The 21,267-nt window shown below is 40.1% G+C and overlaps 1 protein-coding gene across 5 annotated transcripts in view; it reads left to right on the top strand.

Annotated features, from left to right (window-relative positions):
• LOC140185752 (kinase non-catalytic C-lobe domain-containing protein 1) overlaps positions 1–21,267 on the top strand; it is a 150,377-nt gene that overhangs the window by 111,680 nt on the left and 17,430 nt on the right. For all 5 annotated transcript variants that reach the window (XM_072239368.1, XM_072239367.1, XM_072239370.1 and 2 more), the window contains 5 exons: positions 3,242–3,456; positions 5,582–5,698; positions 12,061–12,208; positions 14,422–14,604; positions 17,413–17,628. In XM_072239368.1, the coding sequence (XP_072095469.1) occupies positions 3,242–3,456; positions 5,582–5,698; positions 12,061–12,208; positions 14,422–14,604; positions 17,413–17,628 (879 nt within the window). The remainder of the gene's footprint in view (positions 1–3,241; positions 3,457–5,581; positions 5,699–12,060; positions 12,209–14,421; positions 14,605–17,412; positions 17,629–21,267) is intronic.

Genomic DNA, 21,267 nt, shown 5'->3' with positions numbered 1-21,267 from the left:
GGTGGGTTGGCATGTTTGCAGACGACACAAAGGTTGGTGGTGTTGTAGATAGTGTAGAGGATTGTCAAAGATTGCGGAGAGACATTGATAGGATGCAGAAGTGGGCTGAGAAGTGGCAGATGGAGTTCAACCTGGAGAAGTGTGAGGTGGTACACTTTGGAAGGACAAACTCCAAGGCAGAGTACAAAGTAAATGGCAGGATACTTGGTAGTATGGAGGAGCAGAGGGATCTGGGGGTACATGTTCACAGATCACTGAAAGTTGCCTCACAGGTAGATAGGGTAGTTAAGAAAGCTTATGGGGTGTTAGCTTTCATAAGTCAAGGGATAGAGTTTAAGAGTCGCGATGTAATGATGCAGCTCTATAAAACTCTGGTTAGGCCACACTTGGAGTACTGTGTTCAGTTCTGGTCGCCTCACTATAGGAAAGATGTGGAAGCATTGGAAAGGGTACAGAGGAGATTTACCGGGATGCTGCCTGGTTTAGAGAGTATGGATTATGATCAGAGATTAAGGGAGAAGATTAAGGGCTTTACTCTTTGGAGACAAGGAGGATGAGAGGAGACATGATAGAGGTGTACAAGATATTAGGAGGAATAGATAGAGTGGATAGCCAGTGCCTCTTCCCCAGGGCACCACTTCTCAATACAAGAGGACATGGCTTTAAGATAAGGGGTGGGAAGTTCAAGGGGTGATATTAGAGGAAGGTTTTTACTCAGAGAGTGGTTGGTGCATGGAATGCACTGCCTGAGTCGGTGGTAGAGGCAGATACACTAGTGAAGTTTAAGAGACTACTAGACAGGTATATGGAGGAATTTAAGGTGGGGGGGGTTATATGGGAGGCAGGGTTTGAGGGTTGGCACAACATTGTGGGCCGAAGGGCCTGTACTGTGCTGTACTATTCTATGTTCTATGTTCAAATATATGTTTGTAACATGATGTTTGATCATCTTAATTAAGAAAGGAAACGTTAATTAAAATAATTTGGTTGAACAGTGTTAATTTAAGAAAAGTACTTTCTGCCACTAGATCACATACAAAATGCTGGAGGACCTCAGCAGGTCAGGCAGCATCTACGGAAAGAGTACAGTCGACGTTTCAGCCCGAAACATCAACTGTACTCTTTTCCATCGATGCTGCCTGGCCTGTTGAGTTCCTCCAGCATTTTGTGTGTGTTGCTTTGATTTCCAGCACCTGTAGATTTGCTCTTGTTCCTGCCACTAGATCATTCTCTTTTCACGAAAAATAAGAGAAAAGCCATTTTCTTTTCATACTATTTGGTTGTGATTTTGAAATATGATTTCACCAGCAACATGAAAGACCAACCATTCAGTCAAACTGAATAAGCATTCCCCATCAGTGTCACTTCGCAAGGCCTGCATTCACAAGTTCAAAGTTCAAAGTAAATATATTATCAACGTATGCACGTGGTACCATATACTACCTTGAGGTTCATTTTCTTGCAGGCATTTGAAGTGAAAAAGAAATACGGTAGAATTTTACAGAAAAACTATACATAAGAAAAGACTGACAAACAACTAATGTGCAAAAGAAGACAGACTGTAAATAAAAATAATACTGAGACCATGAGTTGTCAGACATCAGTGGGGAAATGTACTGTCACCTTTTGCCCTTCATAGGAAAAGAGATAATGTTAAGATCTCAGATCGTGATCTTTCACACCTCTAGTTCTTACAGAAACATTTTAACCATTTTTGCCAAGGTGAAAATCTCTACCCTCACTACATCTAACCTTGTAGCAACAGCTTCTTGTAGTAAATCTTTTCCACACCCTCTGTAGAGCTTTTATATTCCTCTTAAAATGACCAGAAAGGAATCCAGTACTCAATTTCAGGTGGTAAAATATAAACCTTAAATATTCTGCACCCACCTTATGGTTAATAAAACCTACTAACTATTTAGTTCTGCTGACAAAAATAACCAAATATTTCAGATACAGTACACATCTCAAAGGATCAAAGGTCCAATTTAATGTCAGAGAAATGTATACAATATACATCCTGAAATGCTTTTTCTTTGTAAAACATCCACGAAAACAGAGAAGTGCCCCAAAGAATGAACGACAGTTAAATGTGAGAACCCCAAAGCCACGCGCCCCACCCCCCAGCTGGAAAATTATCTGTAGTAATTTTCCAATAACACCTTTTTATTCTGGCATTTTCCTTCTTCCTTCTCAGCCCTGAAGAAGGGTCTCAGCCCAAAATGTCAACTGTTTACTCTTTTCCATTGATGCTGCCGGATCTGCTGAGTTAGAATTTCCAGCATCTGCGGACTTTCTCGTGTTTGGAATCTACTTTATTATTGTTTTGTGAATATTATAGCCCTGTGGACAGTCAAAAGTCACAGAATATCATAATCTCTGTTGTCTCATCTTGTCCACTCCTAGCCCTTGGTTCCCTCAAGGCAAGTTGGGATGGTTCACTACTTCTGGCTTTGTGGGTTATAAATTGTTTCTACTGTGCAAACACTCACAGTTTCCCAGCTTATTAATGTTGGTATATTCGTAACTCTAATCCTTCTGCTGGTAAGGGTACCACAGGCCTTGTTCCGGTACGTAACAGCAGTAGGATATGCAACTTGATTTAAAGCCAGGCCTTCACCAACAAATTGCTGACTGGATAGGATGTTTATTCAATGTGACCATGTTGGTCATTGAAATTAGATTTGGAGGCAGCTGGCTAGGCATAGGATTAGTGTTGGTGAATTAGAGAATTGTGTATAACACTCTCAGTAATTTCAGAGATGGGAGGTCAGCAGAATGAGAGGACAGTACTGTACTTTCTTTACTGGTCCACCACAACATTTCTATTTTTCTTGGCCCAACAAAGGAAGGGAATATATTTTTGATAATCTGCCTCTTCAGGGAAGTGTCTTACTTGGTTTTAACTTCTACATTCCCTCAAAGGAAATTAAAATTATGCTCGCAAACATGAGGAAATCTGCAGATGCTGGAATTTCAAGCAACACACATAAAAGTCAGGAGGAAGGGTCTCAGCCCGAAACGTCAACAGTACCTCTTCCTAGAGATGCTGCCTGGCCTGCTGTGTTCACCAGCAACTTTTATGTGTGTTGCTTAAAATTATGCTCATTGGATTTTGCTTCATCTCTAATGTTTTCTTTTCATTATTTAAGTAGTTTTTTGCCTCAAGTTATGTTATTCTTGTTAAGATATTCAAGCTAATAATGCAGAATGTTCTTGGTGTTATTTTTGGTCTCCATAGATTTTGCAGATGGAGCTGTGGGGTTTGGATCCCCCTCTGCTCCATTCACTGGTCAGCTCTCCACTCCAGTGGGTGGCACTAGACCTCCAGTCCAGCAACAGCATTTCCTTTCTCACCTTTCAAACGCCAGGAGGTGATCTGAGCTGCAGCGAGAACAAGACACAAATACTTCAAGCAGGCACGTCAGTGGGTTTGATGGCTTACCTGTACAGCAGGTAAATGGCACAGAGCAAGGAATGTTACTGAGTGCTCGATAAAATGGGAGAATATGTTTCTGTATGGAAGTTTTTATGACCCCGGTACTTTCCAAAATGATCCACAGGCAGCAACCTTCATTTTGTTTAAATCACCTAATGTTTTGATTGCAGTGGGATTTCCTTGTTCACTCTGTTCAATGAAAACTGCACTGCTGCATTTCTGTGGCTGCACAATGAGACCTTTAAAGGCTACAGCAGCATCTGACCTCCTAAAGCAACTCTTAAGAGATAATGACCTTTCATCAGTATCCAGGTGGAGAACGTTTCTGTTGCACTGCACTTGCAGTTCTTTACCCTTGTAAGGGCAAATCCGGAGAGAGGTGTTCTCCCCAGAGAAGCACGGAGCACAATTTTCTAGTTTCCCACGGCATGCAATAGGCTATCCATTTACGCAGAACCTTTAATCTCATAAATGTAGACATAAACCAAATGGAAGTAATCAGGGAAATGGCCAGATATATGTTCCAAAAAATACACTGTGAAGAAATGGTTATACCGAGATTAAAAAAAAGACAGAAGGTGTCAGGGAGAAAGCTCCCATGAATAAGACTTGGCCATGTTGGTGTTGAATACATAGATGGACCAAATAAAATACAGGTCCTCCCTGGCTTATGAATGTGCATTTTATGTACAGGGTTTATATACAAACAAACTTTTTGGAGACAAGCAGTATGGATTTGCCAGCTGCTGCAGGGCTGCAGGCATCCTCTGCCAGGTGAGAGTTCAGTTTGCAGTTGCATTTCAGACTTGTGAACGGTTCAGGTGATGAACAGTCAATAGGAACACAAGTCTGTTGTAAACTGGGGATGATCTTGGGATGCAAGACGTGTTATAGAAGTAGTATTGAGTAAAACCTGAGGGAGATTTGCAACCAAGAAGGAATATTTTGAATTCAAGACAATGCCTGACGAGGGCAAGTGTGACAATATTACACAATGTTATTGCCAGAACACGCAGGACAGGTGGTAATGTATTAGAATTGTAATTATATAAATTTACTTATGGTTTAGAAGCAAAAAGAATTGAGCTGCCAAAGTGCTGGGGTTTAAGAGAGAAACTGGTTTTGCTGTGCATTCACTGAATCTGCCTGCAATGAATTTCCAATCCATCTTTCAAGATTTGTCTCATCAAACTCACTTTGATTAGCTTCAAGTTTTGATCTTCAATTGTTGTTCCACACTCTTGGCATTACCATTACCTGACAAATGAAAAAAGGCATGTCAGAATTAGGCAGAGGAAACTGTTGGTGATGTCAGCCCAGGCAAAGCTAATTTGATGCCAGTTCTGCCAAATTATGCTGCGCAATGCCTCCACCAATGACTGTACTTCTGAATATTATCTTAGAACACATATCCATTACATTTCCTATTTTACCCTCTTATTGTAGTTGATCATCTCAGTGTCCTTTTGGCAAAAAAAACATAGAGTACCCCATCTAGTTATTAAAAGAACATGTAGCGATAATTTGACCAAGAATTATTCATTGTTAATACCTCTAACTGCCTTTCCTGGTACCTTAAGCATATGGAGCAATGGCTGCAGCTTAACTAGAGAAGGCTGTAGATAAGGGGTTCCCAACCTTGGGTTCATGGACCCCTTGGTTAATGGTATTTGCCCATGCCATTAAAAAGGTTGGGAACTCCTGCTGTAGATGGTTTTGTGTGTATACCTTGAAGATCAGGATTAGACTGCATTGCGATCCTATGAGGTCTAAGCTGTAGTGTGGGCACTGGCCAAATCCTAGATTAGTGTCGACATTCCGAGAGGGGATAGGGATTTTGTGTTTCATGGGTAGGGTTGTGCAGGTTAGGACCAGACTGCTCATGATCCTTTGCATTTCCTGCAGACTTTGATACAAACTCGTTTTCTGGGCATAATTGGGCAATACTTAAAAAAAACTTCCAATTCACAAGGTTGCTTCTCAGGCTGATGGGATAATTGAGAAATGGAGGGGGCAAATGATGGTATCTAAATTATGGTTAACTCTATACTTGTCTTTTATTCTGCCCTACTGTCGTAGCTCAAGTCAGCTGGATAAAAAGTCATAACAATGAGAATATTAACATTGTGCTTATTCTTACAGCAATGCTGTAATAGGAGGATATGTTCAGCAATTCTTTTATACCTTCCGTTACTTCACATCACCCTGTGAATTCCTCCAGTTTCTGGAAGATAGATTCAACAGTGTCACTGATATCAGGTATTGTACGAATAACAGTGGTCCTTTCTAAATCTAACTCTGAAGCTTTCTAGTTTGTGTCTTTTGGCTGTAGTAGAAGGTATTTTACATTATCAGATTAAATAAGGCTATCTGGTTGCATGAAATTAATCAATCCAACAAAATATCTGAAGAAAACTCTTACATTCTTTTTCATTTTTGGTATGAAATGAAAATTAAAATATAATTCATTTCTAAATTGTATCTGCAACTTAATGCTTATTGGGTAGAATTACAAGGAGAAGAATTTTCAGTTATTAAACTAGAATTGCTGGGGGCTGGAACCGAACTGAAGAGACAGAGGAAGGGGCGGTTGGCTCTCAAACAGAGAAGGCTTGTAGTCGGTGCGAGAGGGAGGATAGGCAGACGATAGAGAAGGGATGCGCTCAGACTGATGGTTTGAGATGTGTCTATTTTAATGCAAGGAGTATCATGAACAAAGCGGATGAGCTTAGAGTGTGGATCAGTACTTGGAGCTATGATGTTGTGGCCATTACAGAGACTTGGATGGTTCAGGGGCAGGAATGGCTACTTAGAGTGCCAGGCTTAGATGTTTCAGAAAGGACAGGGAGGGAGGCAAAAGAGGTGGGGGCATGGTACTGCTGATCAGAGATAGTATCACACTGCAGAAAAGGAGGAGGTCATGGAAGGATTGTCTACTCTGTCTCTGTGGGTGGAAGTTAGAAACAGGAAGTGGTCAATAACACTATTGGGTGTTTTTTATAGACCACCCAATAGTAACAGGGACATCGAGGAGCAGATGTGGAGACAGATTCTGGAATGGTGCAGTAATAACAGGGTTGTCACGATGGGGAATTTTAATTTCCCAAATATTGATTGTAATCTCCCTAGAGCGAGGGCTTTAGATGGGGTTGAGTTTGTTAGGTGTGTTCAGGAAGGTTTCCTGACAGTATGTAAATAAGCCTACAAGTGGAGAGGCTGTACTTGATCTGGTATTGGGAAATGAATCTGGTCAGGTGTCAGGTCTCTCAGTGGGAGAACATTTTGGAGATAGTGATCACAATTCTATGTCCTTTACCATAGCATTGGAGAGGGATAAGAACAGACGAGTTAGGAAAGTGTTTAATTGGAGTAAGGGAAAATATGAGGCTATCAGGCAGGAACTTGGAAGCATAAATTGGAAACAGATGTTCTCAGGGAAACATATGGAAGAAATGCGGGAAATGTTCAAGGGATATTTGTGTGGGGTACTGAATAGGTAGGTTCCAATGAGACTGGGTAAGGATGGTAGGGTACAGGAACCGTGGTGTACAAAGGCTGTTGTAAATCTAGTCAAGAAGAAAAGAAAAGCTTTCAAAAGGTTCAAGAATTAGGTAATGATAGAGATCTAGAAGATTATAAGGCTAGCAGGAAGGAGCTTAAGAATGAAACTAGGAGAGCCAGAAGGGGCCATGAGAAGGCCTTGGTGAGCAGGACTAAGGAAAACCCCAAGGCATTCTACAAGCATGTGAAAAACAAGAGGATAAGACGCATGAGAATAGGACCAATCAAGTGGAAAAGTGTATATAGAACCGGAGGAGCTAGCGGAGGTACTTAATGAATACTCTGCTTCAGTATTCACTACGGAAAAGGACCTTGGTAATTGTAGGGATGACTTACAGTGCACTGAAAAGCTTGAGCATATACATATTAAGAAGGAGGATGTGCTGGAGCTTTTGGAAAGCATCAAGTTAGATAAGTCACCGGGACCAGAAGAGATATACTCCAGGCTACTGTGGGAAGCGAGGGAGGAGATTGTTGAGCCTCTGGCAATGATCTATTCATCATCAATGGGGATAGGAGAGGTTCCGAAGGATTGGAGGGTTGCAGATGTTGTTCCCTTATTCAAGAAAGGGAGTAGAGATAGCCCAGGAAATTATAGACCAATGAGTCTTACTTCAGTGGTTGGTAAGTTGATGGAGAAGATCCCGAGAGGCAGGATTTATGAACATTTGGAGAGGCATGATATGATTAGGAATAGTCAGCATGGCTTTATCAAAGGCAGGTCGTGCCTTACGGGCCTGATTGAATTTTTTGAGGATGTGACTAAACACATTGATGAAGGTAGAGCAGTAGATGTAGTGAATATAGATTTCAGCAAGGCATTTGATAAGGTACCACATGCAAGGCTTATTGAGAAAGTAAGGGGCATGGGATGCAAGGGGACCTTGCTTTGTGGATCCAGAATTGGCTTGCACAGAAGGCAAAGAGTGTTTGTAGACTGGTCATATTCTGCATGGGGGTCGGTCACCAGTGGTGAGCCTCAGGGATCTGTTCTAGGACCCCTTCTTTTCATGATTTTTGTAAATGACCTGGATGAGGAAGTGGAGAGATGGGTTAGTAAATTTGCTGATGACACAAATGTTGGGGGTGTTGTGAATAGTGTGGAGGGCTGTCAGAGGTTACAGTGAGACATCGGGAGGATGCAAAACTGAGCTGAGAGGTGGCAGATAGAGTTCAACCCAGATAAGTGTGAGGTGGTTCATTTTGGTAGGTCAAATATGATGGCAAAATATAGTATTAATGGTAAGACTCTTGGCAGTGTTGGAGTGTTCGAGTCCATAGGACATTCAAAGCTGCTGTGCAGGTTGACTGTGTGGTTAAGAAGTCATACGGTGTATTGGCCTTCGTCAGCCATGGGATTGAGTTCAAGAGCCGTGAGGTAATGTTACAGCTATATAGGACCCTGGTCAGACCCCACTTGGTGTACTGTGCTCAGTTCTGGTCACCTCACTACAGGAAGGATGTGGATACTATAGAGAGAATACCGAGAAGATTTACAAGGATGTTGCCTGGATTGGCGAGCATGCCTTATGAGAATAGGTTAAGTGAACTTGGCCTTTCTCCTTGGAGCGACGGAGAAAGAGAGGTGACCTGATAGAGGTGTATAAGATGATGAGAGGCATTGATCATGTGGATAGTCAGAGGCTTTTTCCCCAGGGCTGAAATGACTAACATGAAAGGACACAGTTTTAAGGTGCTTGGAAGTAGGTACAGAGGAGATGTCAGGGGTAAGTTTTTTACGCAGAGTGGTGAGTGCGTGGAATAAGCTGCCAGCGACAGTGCTGGAGGCGGATACGATAGGGTCTTTTAAGAGACTCCCGAATAGGTACGTGGAGCTTAGAAAAATAGAGGGCTATGGGTAACCCAACGTAACTTCTAAAGTAAGTACATGTTCGGCACAGCATTGTGGGTTGAAGGGCCTATATTGTGTTGTAGGTTTTCTATGTTTCTATCTTTACCACTTTCTGCAACAGAGTTGTGGAGTCTTACAGCATGGAAACAGGCCCTTTGATTCAACAAGTTCATATTGACATTCCAGCACATATTTACACTGATTCTGCACTATCCCGACATTCACATCAACTACAAAGGTAGCCGAGATGAATGCATGGTTGAGGAGTTGGTGCAGAGAGCAATAATTTACGATCTTGGATCATTAGGATTTATTCTAACAATGGGGTGATCTGTAGAAGAGAGAGGGGTTGCACCTGAACTGGAGGAGGACCAATTTGCTGGTGTTTGCTTTGGAGGTTTAAATTTGATCGCAGGGTGTGAAGCCCTGAGGACTAGAGTGGCTGATGAGAAATTGAGCTAATACTGTAGCAAGTGAGAGAAAACCTAGTCATCATGTTACACAGGAGTACAGTATATGGAAATGGGAGAGATTTTTACTTGTTACAAACACCTGTTAGGGTGCATTCTCCAGTTACCTTATCTCTTCAGCTTTTACTGTGAAGAACAAGGTTGAAGCTAAAGAAATGGGGGAAATGAGCAGTGTTGTCTTGGAGCATTTCTGAATTGGCAAGGAGAAGGTATTGGAGACCTTAAAGCACATAGGGGTGGATAAATCTCCAAGGCGTGCCCACATGCATTCATGGACCTTGTCAGTAGCTAGAGCAGAGTTGCAGAGAGTTTTGATTCATCTCTGACCACAAGTGAGGTTCTGGAGGACTGGAGAGAGGTGAATTGTTTAAAAAAGGATATTAAAAAGAAGCAGGCATGAGTCTGACATTAACTATAAGTAAATTGTTGGAGGAGATTCCAAGAGACAGGGTTCCCCTAAGATATGTAGAGGCAAAGTCTGATTCATTACAGTTAGCACAGTTTGTCAATGGGAAGTCATACTGGACAAATCTTTTGGAGTTTTCCAAGGAGCCATATGATGTGCATGAACTTCATTAAGGCTTTTGACAAGGCTCCATATGAAAGGCTGGCCCAGAAGGTTAAAGAAGAAGGCACCTGACGTGTGTTGTCATTCAAAATTGGCTAGGTGATAGGAGGCAAAGTATTGTTGTGGATAGATAATTTTCTGACTGGGAATCCAGAACAAATGTAGCACAAGGATCAGTGCTGGGACCTCAAGTCCTTCATGTTGATCAGGGTGCCTACCTGAGTTACTTTCATTTATCTGCATTTGACCCATGTTTCCTAACTGTATAGAACATAGAACAGTACAGAACGGGACAGGCCATTTGGCCCACAATATTGTGCCGATATTGATGCTAGTTTACAGTAAGATTGGAATAATATGGATGATTCTGCGTATTATCCATATCATTCTAATTCCTTCATATTGAGGTGTCCAGCTAAAAGCCTCTTAAGCTCCACCAAACTGCCGGCTTTTACTACTACCCCTGGTTACCTATTCCAATCACCTACCCCTCTGTGTAAAATAAAAAAATGCCCCTAGTGCCACCTTTTAACTTTTCCCCCCCTCACCTTAAAACCATGTTCTCTGTTGTTTGGCATTTCTACCCTGAGGAAAAGATTCTGACTGTCCCTCATAATTTTTAAAGCCTATTATGTTTCCACTCAGCCTTTGACATTCTAGGGAAAATAACACTGTCCACTACACAAGTAATCTTGGTGCCATCTACAAACTTGCTAATCCATCCCACTACATTTTCATCCAAATCACAAATAACAGAGGTCCCAGCACTGATCCCTGTGGAACACCACTGGTTACAGACCTCCAGCTGGAATAACAGTCTTGAACCCTCCTCTCAGTCTTTTGTGGGCAAGCCAGTTCTGAATCCAGACTTGCAATTCACCCTGGATCCCAATCATCTTATCAAATGCTATTACTAAAGTGCATTCATTTAGATAATATCTCTTGCAAGGGTTCCCAACTTGGGGTCCATGGACCCCTTGCTTAATGGTATTGGTCAATGCATAAAAAAGGTTGGGAACCCTGAACTATTGTCTTACTCTCATCAAGCTCCTTTGACACCTCCTCAAAAACCTCAATCAAATACGTTGGGCACAATCTGCCCACACAAAGTAACGCTGACTGTCCCTAAAAATGCCATGCCTTTCAAATTCCCTTACTTTACCATCCTTGTCTTTACTGTTACTGGAACATGATAATCTTGAATTCTGATCAGCTGGTTTTTAAATAACTCCTACATGTTAGGTGTGGACTTGTCCATCAGCAGCTGTTCCCAATTATCATCCCTTAGCTCTTATCCTTTCATAATTTGCCTCCCCCTATTTAGTATTCCATAAGATCTAAATTTAATCTTACTCATAATTATCTTAAAGCATAATGAGTGCAGTCACTATTCCCAAAATGTTCACCCACTATCAGATCTGTCATTGGGACTGCTGATTTCCCAAAACCAGGGCAAATCACCTCATGAAACATAATGTTTCAAGAACCCCGCTAGAGTGTAATGACGAAATCCTGCCCCATCCAAGCCTCTGGTGTTAAAGAGGTTCCATTCGATACTAGGGAAGTTAAAGTCCTCCACTATGTGTCCAAATGAATTTTAAGCATTGTAATTGTACTGACATCTATCTTCCTCAGTGGAATGGAGGGGGCATGATTAGCAGATTGGCAGATGACATGAACATTGATAGAGTCGTAGACTGAGAGGAATGTTGTCTAAGGAATATCTGCAGTAAGCTGCTAATGTTTAAAGATATTAGAGCTGGTACTTGGATAGAAAAGACAGGGTAGTCTACAGGCAAATGGGATTACTGTAGATGGGCATCACGGTAGACAGTGTGGACTAAATAGGCCAAGTAGCCCATTATTGTGCTGAACATTTCTAATTTTCTATGGAATAGCTTTGACAACCTCACAAATGAAAAAAAAAACACTATATTTTTAACTGTTTTTCTGGTGCAGAGAACCACTTTTATCAATTGATATCTCTTGTTAAATATAGTACTCCGTCCTATTTGTTAAGCCTTTGTGGCTTTGCAGTCCTCACCAGAACAATTACAATGGCATAAGAAGCTAGAACTCAAAACTAGGTAACATCCAATTGGACCTTTTAGTATTTTAAAGCAATATTTTTGGCTATGTAAAGATAAACTAAATTATTTTCTAATTCCAGTCCAACAGAGAAAATGTCACCTGAATGCATTAAAGTGTACAATCGAAGTCTCGATCTACTGCAGGCTTGGATTGAAGAATGTTACAGTGTGGATTTTGCACAGGATCCTGTTATTCTACACAAGTTGGAAACTTTTATTTCCAGAAAGGTATTCTGAATCTGTATGGATATAAAAATGTTAATACTTAAAGGTCTTCATTAATAAATAATCACTAATGAGAGATCATTTCTAATTGAAACAATGGAAGTACAGTGAACGATACTTCAGAAGCAGTTGGTGATAGTGTGTGGAAGTTAGTGCTCAATTTGGCTTTAGTGTTTAACACAAGGTTACGAAAGGGCAATCCTCACAGTCAGACATTATGTAGGTTACACTTCCTTGCTATTTGTTGCATTCAGACAGATTATTGTTCAGAAAAAGCGACTTCAATCTTCTGCTGCATTAAATTTATAAGATAGGATAATTAGGATCATTACATGTAGCAAAAATGGGACAACAATGCATTTTCTGGCAGAACCAGTTACAGGTGAAAGCAGGGAAAATATCTGCAATTCCATGCTTTCCAGTCCAGTCCCATTCATACAGAGCACTTGTATTTTGCCCAGATTTAGAAGAAAGGGTTAGATTCAAGATGATCCAGTTGGTACGTTGCATTGGTTCAGTGGATGGGGAAGAAGGATTGGCCTTTGCTGTGGTCTTAGGGGCAGAACATGGAGAGAGAAGAATCACAACCAGGGATGAGAGTGCAGGAGTCCCCAGTTTAATGGACAGTGCTGAACCAAGGACAGGGGAGGAGGGATTTCAATGGAGACGTTTGCTCAGAAGTACTCAGTCCAATTTTCTGAGTGATGCGCATCCCATAAGAGAGAGTCCAGGGTCAGTGGGGACAGTGCACTGTTGGGGGAGGAGAGGTGGTTGTGGGAACTTTTATTTATTTATGTTTAAAATGTGATACTGGTCGTCTGGTATGGGAGACGTGATTACATTTAGAATATCAAAGCATTCCTAGTCTACAGAGTGTATCAATGAAGATATTGATGAAGTTATCAATGTCATTTGATTCAACCCCTTTTGTCAAGCTCTGGTGCAGTCAGTACAAGGACATTGGTAGCTGCATTCTCAGCATAATTACCAGGATCTACTGTATGATCTATGTTCTATATGGTTGTACCATAGCTTCCATGAAAAGATACCTTTTTCACCCAAACCCATTTCCCATGAATTCTAGTTGCAATGCTGTAGCAACTCTCCAGGCACCTGTCATTCACAAAAATAAGGGTTGGTTTTTAACCAAGCAATCAGAATGTACCATAACATTTTAAAAATTTAATTTCACAATTACACTTTTATTTTAGGAATGAATTCCTCCAATTATGCAATGACTGAGTGCAACATCTTTAACTGAACCAAATGAGGGTAAAATCCAGTTTCCAGGCAAATACTAATTACACTGGGCAACAAAGATTTTGCATCCTCAATACATTTGCATGTATCTTATGGATATTGGGCTGCTGTTCGTGAAAATCACCATGAAACTTTCCTGTCACACACCATTTTTTGAAGTCGCTTATACTTGTTATTTCAGTTCATAATTCAAGTCAGAATAACTGATGCCAAGATTAAGGAAGACATTTTTCTTGGTTCACAAATCAAACATGTCATCAATGACATCAATGACAAAGAACTTCAGTGGGACCAGAGAAAAATCACATGGAAGGCATTCAAGGATGTTATTGAAAATTTTCTTGACAATTACAGAGCACCAAGCTATGTGCAGCTGGTTGAGAGCCTGCTTCCAATGTACAAAATCATAAAGTGCAACATGTCACTAAAGTTTCATTTTCTGCATTCCCATTTAGACTTCTTCCCTGCAAATCTTGGCACTGTCAGTGACGAGCATGGTGAAAGGTTTCACCAGGATATTGTAGTCATGGAGAAAGAGTATCAGGGCAACTGGTATCCATCAAAACTGGCTGATCATTGTTGGACACTTAAGCGAGAATCTGCCGACACTGAGTACAAATGAAAATCATTAACAAAACATTTTTAGCTTAGTTGAACAAAAAAAAATTCTGAGGAATCAACATTTCTGAAAAAAATTGTTGTCCAGTGTTATTCTATATTTTTGTTTCAACAAAGCCAAGCACAAATATAATTCAGAAAGCGTGAGCAGCAAGACAGCACTGCAAGTCATTTAACAAGTTATACATTTAGTAATAATTAATAAATGACGTACAGATAATTTGAATGTATATCCAATTTAAGATTTTAAAAATTGGGAATAATTATACAAAATAATGCATTAACAACAAAGTGATACTTCTGAATATTATCTTTATCAATGTGTCTTTTTTTGCTAGGTGATTCCATGTGATAGCCGGGGCCAATACTTAATTAATTTACTTCAAAACCTCTCCAATGGTAAAATGGCCCATAAGCTGTCTTATTCCAGCTTCAGTTTTGAGGATATAACGAATGAAGAAGACAATGATTCTGTTTACTCAGTTTCCATAAAATGTTCAGATGAAGATATTTGCAGAAAGGTATGGTGCTGCCTTTTTAGGCTAACAAAATTAATCTTAAGATAATAAACACAAGAGATTCTGCAGATGCTGGTTATCCAGAGCAATACACACAAAAGTGCTGGAGGAAATGCTGAGATGCAGGTCAGGCTGCATCTATGGAGAGGAATAAAGAGTTGACATTTTGGCCCCAGACCTTTCATCAGAACACGGAAGGAAAGTGAAAGAAGACAGAATAAGAAGGTGGAGAGGATGGGAACATGGGAGAAAGAGGTGATAGGTACTTCCTTTTCCTGTCATGATGAAGGGTTACAGCCCAAAAGGTTGACTGTTTGTTCATCTCCATAAATGCTGCCCGAACTGCTGAGTTCCTCCAGCACTTTGTGTATGCTGCTATTAGCTTTACCTGCACAACGTGCATAGAATCTGGCCAGCACCTGTAAAGGTGTACTAACCCCTCAATCCACAGCAGTTCAATGAAGGTTTTCTTTGTGTTCTAAGGTGGAAACTTGTGAACAGGCCTTACTAACCCGTGTCTTTCCTACACAAAGGAGGTTGGGTAATTCCATGGCTGAAGCATGTCAGGGGAGTAGTTAGGGAAGAGAAATCTGGTTTGAGTGGAATGTTGAAGATCAGAGGAGAATATTGGGTCAGTCAGTTAGTAGTGATGTTGGGGAACATAGGACATAGAACATAGAAATTTACTGCACATTACAGGCCCTTCGGCCCACAATGTTGTGCCAACCATGTAACCTACTCTAGAAACTGCCTAGAATTTCCCTAGTGCATAGCCCTCTATTTTTCTATGCTCCATGTACCTATCTAAGAGGCTCTTAAAAGACCCTATTGTATCTGCTTCCACCACCGCCACCGGCAGTGCATTCCACGCACCCACCACTCTCTGTGTGAAAAACTTGCCCCTGACATCCCCTTGGTACTTATTTCCAACAACCTTAAAACTATGCACTCCCACTTTGATACAATGGTTCTCTCAGGTGATGCTATGTCTTAGTTTGGAAAAAATCAGAAGTCAAACTTTTGATCCTCGATTTGACTTTGAGAAAAGGTGGGGCTCTTTTGCCTGCTACTATCATCCGATTTGAGTTAATTAAGATGGTCCCCTTCTAATTCTTGGGTAAATGGATTTGGTTGGCGGATTGATTTTTTTAAATGGAAGCTTGTATGGCGTATAGCTCCAGGTTTGTGCTCCAAATTGTTTTTTTTTTCACATTTTTTTTTGTTAGTAGGGTTTTTTTTTGTTTTAGTTAGCAGGGGTTCTTTTTTCCTTCTTTCTTTTTTCCAAAGAAATAGCTTTAACATTTTGTTTTTTCTTATTATTATTATTGATATACTGTTTAGCTTGGCTAATAATTTGACTCTTATTATACATATTGATATATTGACTTGATTATTTTAATGGTGAACACAGCAGGCCAGGCAGCATCTCTAGGAAGAGGTACAGTCGACGTTTCAGTCCTGACGAAGGGTCTCGGCCTGAAACGTCGACTGTACCTCTTCCTAGAGATGCTGCCTGGCCTGCTGTGTTCACCAGCAACTTTGATGTGTGTTGCTTGAATTTCCAGCATCTGCAGAATTCCTGTTGTTTAATTATTTTAATGTTTTTTTGTCGTCAATTTTCAATAATAATTAATAAAAAGATTTAAAAATGAAATGAAAAAAAAACTATGCCCCCTCATGTTAGCCCTGGGAAAAAGCCTTTGGCTATCCACAAGATCAATGCCCCTCATCATCTTATACACCTCTATCAGGTCACCTCTCATCATCACTTCAAGGAGAATAGTCCAAGCTTACTCAGCCTATTCTCATAAGGTACGCTCCCCAATCAAGGCAACATCCTTATAGATCTCCTCTGCACACTTTCTGTAGAATCCACATCCTTCCTGTAGTGAGGTGACCAGAACTGAGCACAGTACCCCAAGTGGGGTCTGACCAGGGTCCTATATAGCTCTAGCATTACCTCACACCTCTTGAACTCAATCCCATGGTTGATGAATGCCAGCACAGCATACGCCTTCTTAACAGCACTGTCAGCCTGTGCAGCAGCTTTGAGTGTCCTATCAACACAGACCCCAAGATCTCTCAGATCCTCTACACTGCCAAGAGTCTTACCATTTATATTATATTCTGTCTTCAAATTGGACCTACTAAAATGAACCACTTCACACATCTGGGTTGAAGACCATCTGCCACTTCTCAACCTAGTTCTGCATTCTATTGATCTCCTGCCCTTCTACTTCTTCATCCAGATCGTTTATAAAAATCGCAAAGAGGAAGGGTCCCAGAACAGATCCCTGCTGAACACCACTGGTCACCGACCTCCATGCAGAGGTCACCTTCCAGAAGTCAGTAAGGTGCAGGGTAGTTGAATGCTGGAGAGTTGGGGACTAGAATCAGTAGTTGAAGGGTTGAATCTGTAGGAGGGATGTCATTGGTCTGGTTGTAGAGGTGCACAGAGTTCCCTGATGTATAGTGAAGGAAAATTATGGACTTTATTGCACGATATCCCCAAAATTCAATTGTTTTTGACAAATAATTCTCACTTGCAAATTATCTGTTGTCAGAATGGTAATTCAACAAAAAAAATGACATACTGGGTTTATCATCTTCAATCCTTTTCAACACACCTTGTATCCAAGTTCTGTTCTTTCTATTTCCATTTAAATATATTGATGAATGTAAATTAATAATGTCAAAAAATCTTTAGAAGAACAATATTATCCCATAAAAATGTATTTCATGGATTTATCTTTAAATGTTAAGCAATGTTGCTTTGAGTTACTTTCTGCCTATCTTGTATTGTTTAAGCAGAGTTTTAAGTGGAAGATTATTAAAGGCATTCAGATATCAAACAGCCATCAGAAGGAAAGGTGTAGCAGCATTGCAGCTGCATTCCCAAGACCCAATTATGATAACATCACAACAGAACAACTGGGTGTTTACCAGAAAACTGGTCAGAAAGACCTTTTCACATTGGCTGATTACAGTGCACAGCATATAGCCCAGCAACTAACCTTGCTACAACAGGTATCATTAGAATTCTCATCATAAATGCTTTTTAACATTTTATGAAGTAGAATGCACTTTATCTCAAGGTTTCTCGCCAATTTCCTTTCTGTTCTGGTCTCTTCTCCCAAAAGTATTGATTCACAGAGTTTGGTTGACTGAGCATTCATTGGCTTTTCAGCCCAGTGACTATTATTCATCTGTAAATGCTAACAATGTATCGTGCTCTGTTCATCACAGCTGAGTCTGTTCCTGTTTTCAGTAAACATCCTGTTTTAATTAAACCTAACCTGGAGATGTTCAGGTCATCTGCTACTGCCACTGCTTCTCCTGAGGCCAACCATCATTAAAACAAAGCAGATGATTACTCTGTTGAAAGCTTAGAGATTTGCCTAAAAGTAGCAAGTGCCATCTCTAAGAAGGAGGAATGGTACAGCTATCCTTGATGAATCACTTTCACTGCCACTGTCACATCAACATCCTGAGTCACTGAACCAGGAACACAAATACTGCAACTTCAAGGGCAGGTTAGAGGCAGGATATTTGTCACAAGTGACTCTGCTCCTGACACTCAGCCTTTCCATTACTTGCAAGGCACAGATCAAAAGGCTGACGGAATATTCTCCACTTAACTGGATGCGTTCAGCTTCAACAATACTCAGAGAGCTTAACATCATCCAGGGCAGAGCAGTCAGTCTGATTTATAACCAGTCCACCAACTCACTGCAATGGCATGCACGCCATTTACTCATCTTCGCCCCTCCAACATCACGTGACAAATCTTCTTTCTGTACCTTTATAAAGGTGAAGTGCAACAGGTGAAGAGAAACACCGCCACTAGCAAGTTCCCCACAAAGTCAGAATCAGAATCAGGTTTATTATCACTGGCATGGTCATGGAATTTGTTGTTTTGTGGGAAAACATGAAAAATTACTGTAAGAGAATTAAAAATATGTAAATAAATGGATTCCAGCTAATTGGGATACATTAGGACCATTATATTTTGGCCCAATTAAGTAGCTGCCCCAATTAGCCATAGTTCTCAGGAGATAATTAAAAAGATATTTTAAAAAAGATAAATTCTCATTTAACTGAGTAACAAATTATGTATGTAAATGAAATTCAGAACAAAATTGAAGTGTACCAATACTACCACAGTACTATAGAACTGTGCATTAGTTCATAATGGCTAACGGCAGAGGAACATACAGTGCCATGTTCCTTTGACTGTAAATGAGCAAAACCATGCAGATAATGGACTGCTTTCATACAATGCTTTTACCGATGGCATCCTCCAAATCGTCTTTTTCCTTTTAACATTCAAGATGATTATTGATGCCTGCAAATCTTTCATAGTTCCTAACTTGTTGAAGTTGTGAGATAATTTCATTTTCAGTCCCAGCTGTTTCTAGCATCTCAAAGCCTGAATGTTTGAAACCACAGTGAGCAAAACGGTTCTAAATCATCTTACTGCTTATTCCTCGCCAACTATCGGTGACAACAAACACTACTTTTTGAACACAAAACTCATGTAGCTGATGCTGTTTAAAAACTTTATGCTCTAAGCACAGTGTAGTGTCTGTTGGCCACACAAGTGCATGTGACAGATGTCAGTTAGCCTCCTGTTGCAATTAAGTGGCGTAGTGTCCCAAATAAATGGAGGGAGTCCCAGCTACTTTTTCGATTTGATTTTGTTCTTTAAAAATTGTTACAGATAAGCAGCTGCCCGATTGACCAACCAGAATCCACTGTAGTGCAAAGAGGAATAGCAAGATAGTGTTAAAGGGTTTATGGAGAGCTCAGGAATCTGATGGCAGAAGGGAAGAAGCTGTTCATAAAATGTTGAGTGTGGGTCCTACACCATCCTGAAATCCACTGTACATATCCAGTGAAGTCTAACATTGATTCTTTCTTGTTAATGGGTCTTGTTTCAAGAATTCCCTGCCCAAAAATATTGTGGGGGTACCTTCACCATAAGAACTGCAGTACTTCCATAAATTATTCTTTACTGCTTTCTCAAGGACAAGTAGGGACAGGTACTGAATACAGATTGGCCATCCCAGTAGTGTCCATATTCCATAAATGTTCACATAATAACTTCCATGAGATGGATTTGCTATATAAAAGGCATTTTATAAATTAAAAGTAATTGTTGGTGAATTAACCATGGTATAGGATTTCCAACAAAATAATTATTACAGAATCTACTTTAATGGATATAATTTTGTAATAACAATCAGAAGAATGAGTCTCCAAGGTGCTGTTATTTCCATCCAGCTCCCTCTTCCTTGATTACGCTCATTAACTTTTCATGAAATGCTGCTTCTGCATACAGCTCATGATTATGGGTATCTCATTAGATACAACCTCTTCCTAATGTTATCTGGCCTTTAACCATTGAAGAGTAGCAAAAACTTTTGTACCATAATACAGGTCTTCCTTTTTCATATAATTGCTTAGATTTTAATAAATACTGCTTGTTAGAATCACCCACAAAATAATTGAGTAATTATCATTTTTAATTATTAGGTGATTCACTGGAGTATATAAAAACAGTTCTTAATTAGCTTTAATTAATTATGTGACAAATTTAATTATCACAAGTGTACTTTTTACCCTTCCCAATACCACTGCTCTCTCGCAGGTTTCTGACTTTCTAATTGGTACTGTTTGCAGTTAAGGGGGAGGATCTTCAATAGAAAACATTTTCGGTGTTGGCCATCTTAGGAGGCAAGAAATCGGAAAAGAAAAACACTGCACCTACTAGAAATCAGAACTAAAAGCAAAAAATTGCTCGAAGTACTTGGCAAGTTATCTAGGACTGAGAAATGGAATTAATATTTTCAGTTCTAAGAAATGAAGTTGGAGGGCCATAAATTTGTAGGGATATGCAAATGTTGAGTACAAAGTGGAAAAGACGTAGAAGAAGATGAGGTTGAAACTAGACAGACCTTATATTTAAAATATACAGTTGGTTTAAATGGCTCAACTGCCTTTGAACTGTTTACAAAATTGACCCATATTTCATGGTTCTTACAGCTCGTCGTATGATATTTCTTGTAGCTCCATTTATGCCCAGCATCTGATTTTTTTTATTACTTGTCCATTTCACATGTTAGATGTTTGTCAGTCATTGTTATGTATGGTTTTTCATGAATTCCATTGCATTTCTTTATTTGATAGTGAGTGTCTGCAAGAAAATAAATCTCAAGTTTGTATATGATATACATACTTCGGTAATCAATTTACTTTGAACTTTGAGATAAGGTAGATTGATGGTTCTGTTCTTCCTGATCTTCAAGTAAGTGTGGTGGTTTCTTCCTGTGGTAATCTTTTTCCACACTAAAGAGAAACCATTTCCCTCTGCAGCTATAGTCTCTGTCCACCCAACCAACACTGCCACCATCTCCTCCATCTCTTTCCTGATCAAACCCAATCAGATCAGTGGGCAAAGTACCAAAACCTGTTTTGGAAGAGTAGATCAGCTTCGTGTAATTTTCTGTGGGCTTCCTAACAACTTAGTTTAATCCAATGGGAAATACCAAAGCAGTTACTGGTGACTCACATCTATGACATTCCCTTTATGGAGCACTGAAGATTCTAGGCCTATACTTTTTGGACACAAGTGATGTATGGGTATTCAAAAGTGAACCAACTGCA

The sequence above is a fragment of the Mobula birostris genome, chromosome 21 (genome assembly GCF_030028105.1).
Source record: "Mobula birostris isolate sMobBir1 chromosome 21, sMobBir1.hap1, whole genome shotgun sequence".
Lineage (NCBI taxonomy): Eukaryota > Metazoa > Chordata > Chondrichthyes > Myliobatiformes > Myliobatidae > Mobula > Mobula birostris.
The sequence above is the reverse complement of the archived record's forward strand: the minus strand, read 5'-3'. Positions and strand labels throughout refer to the sequence as shown.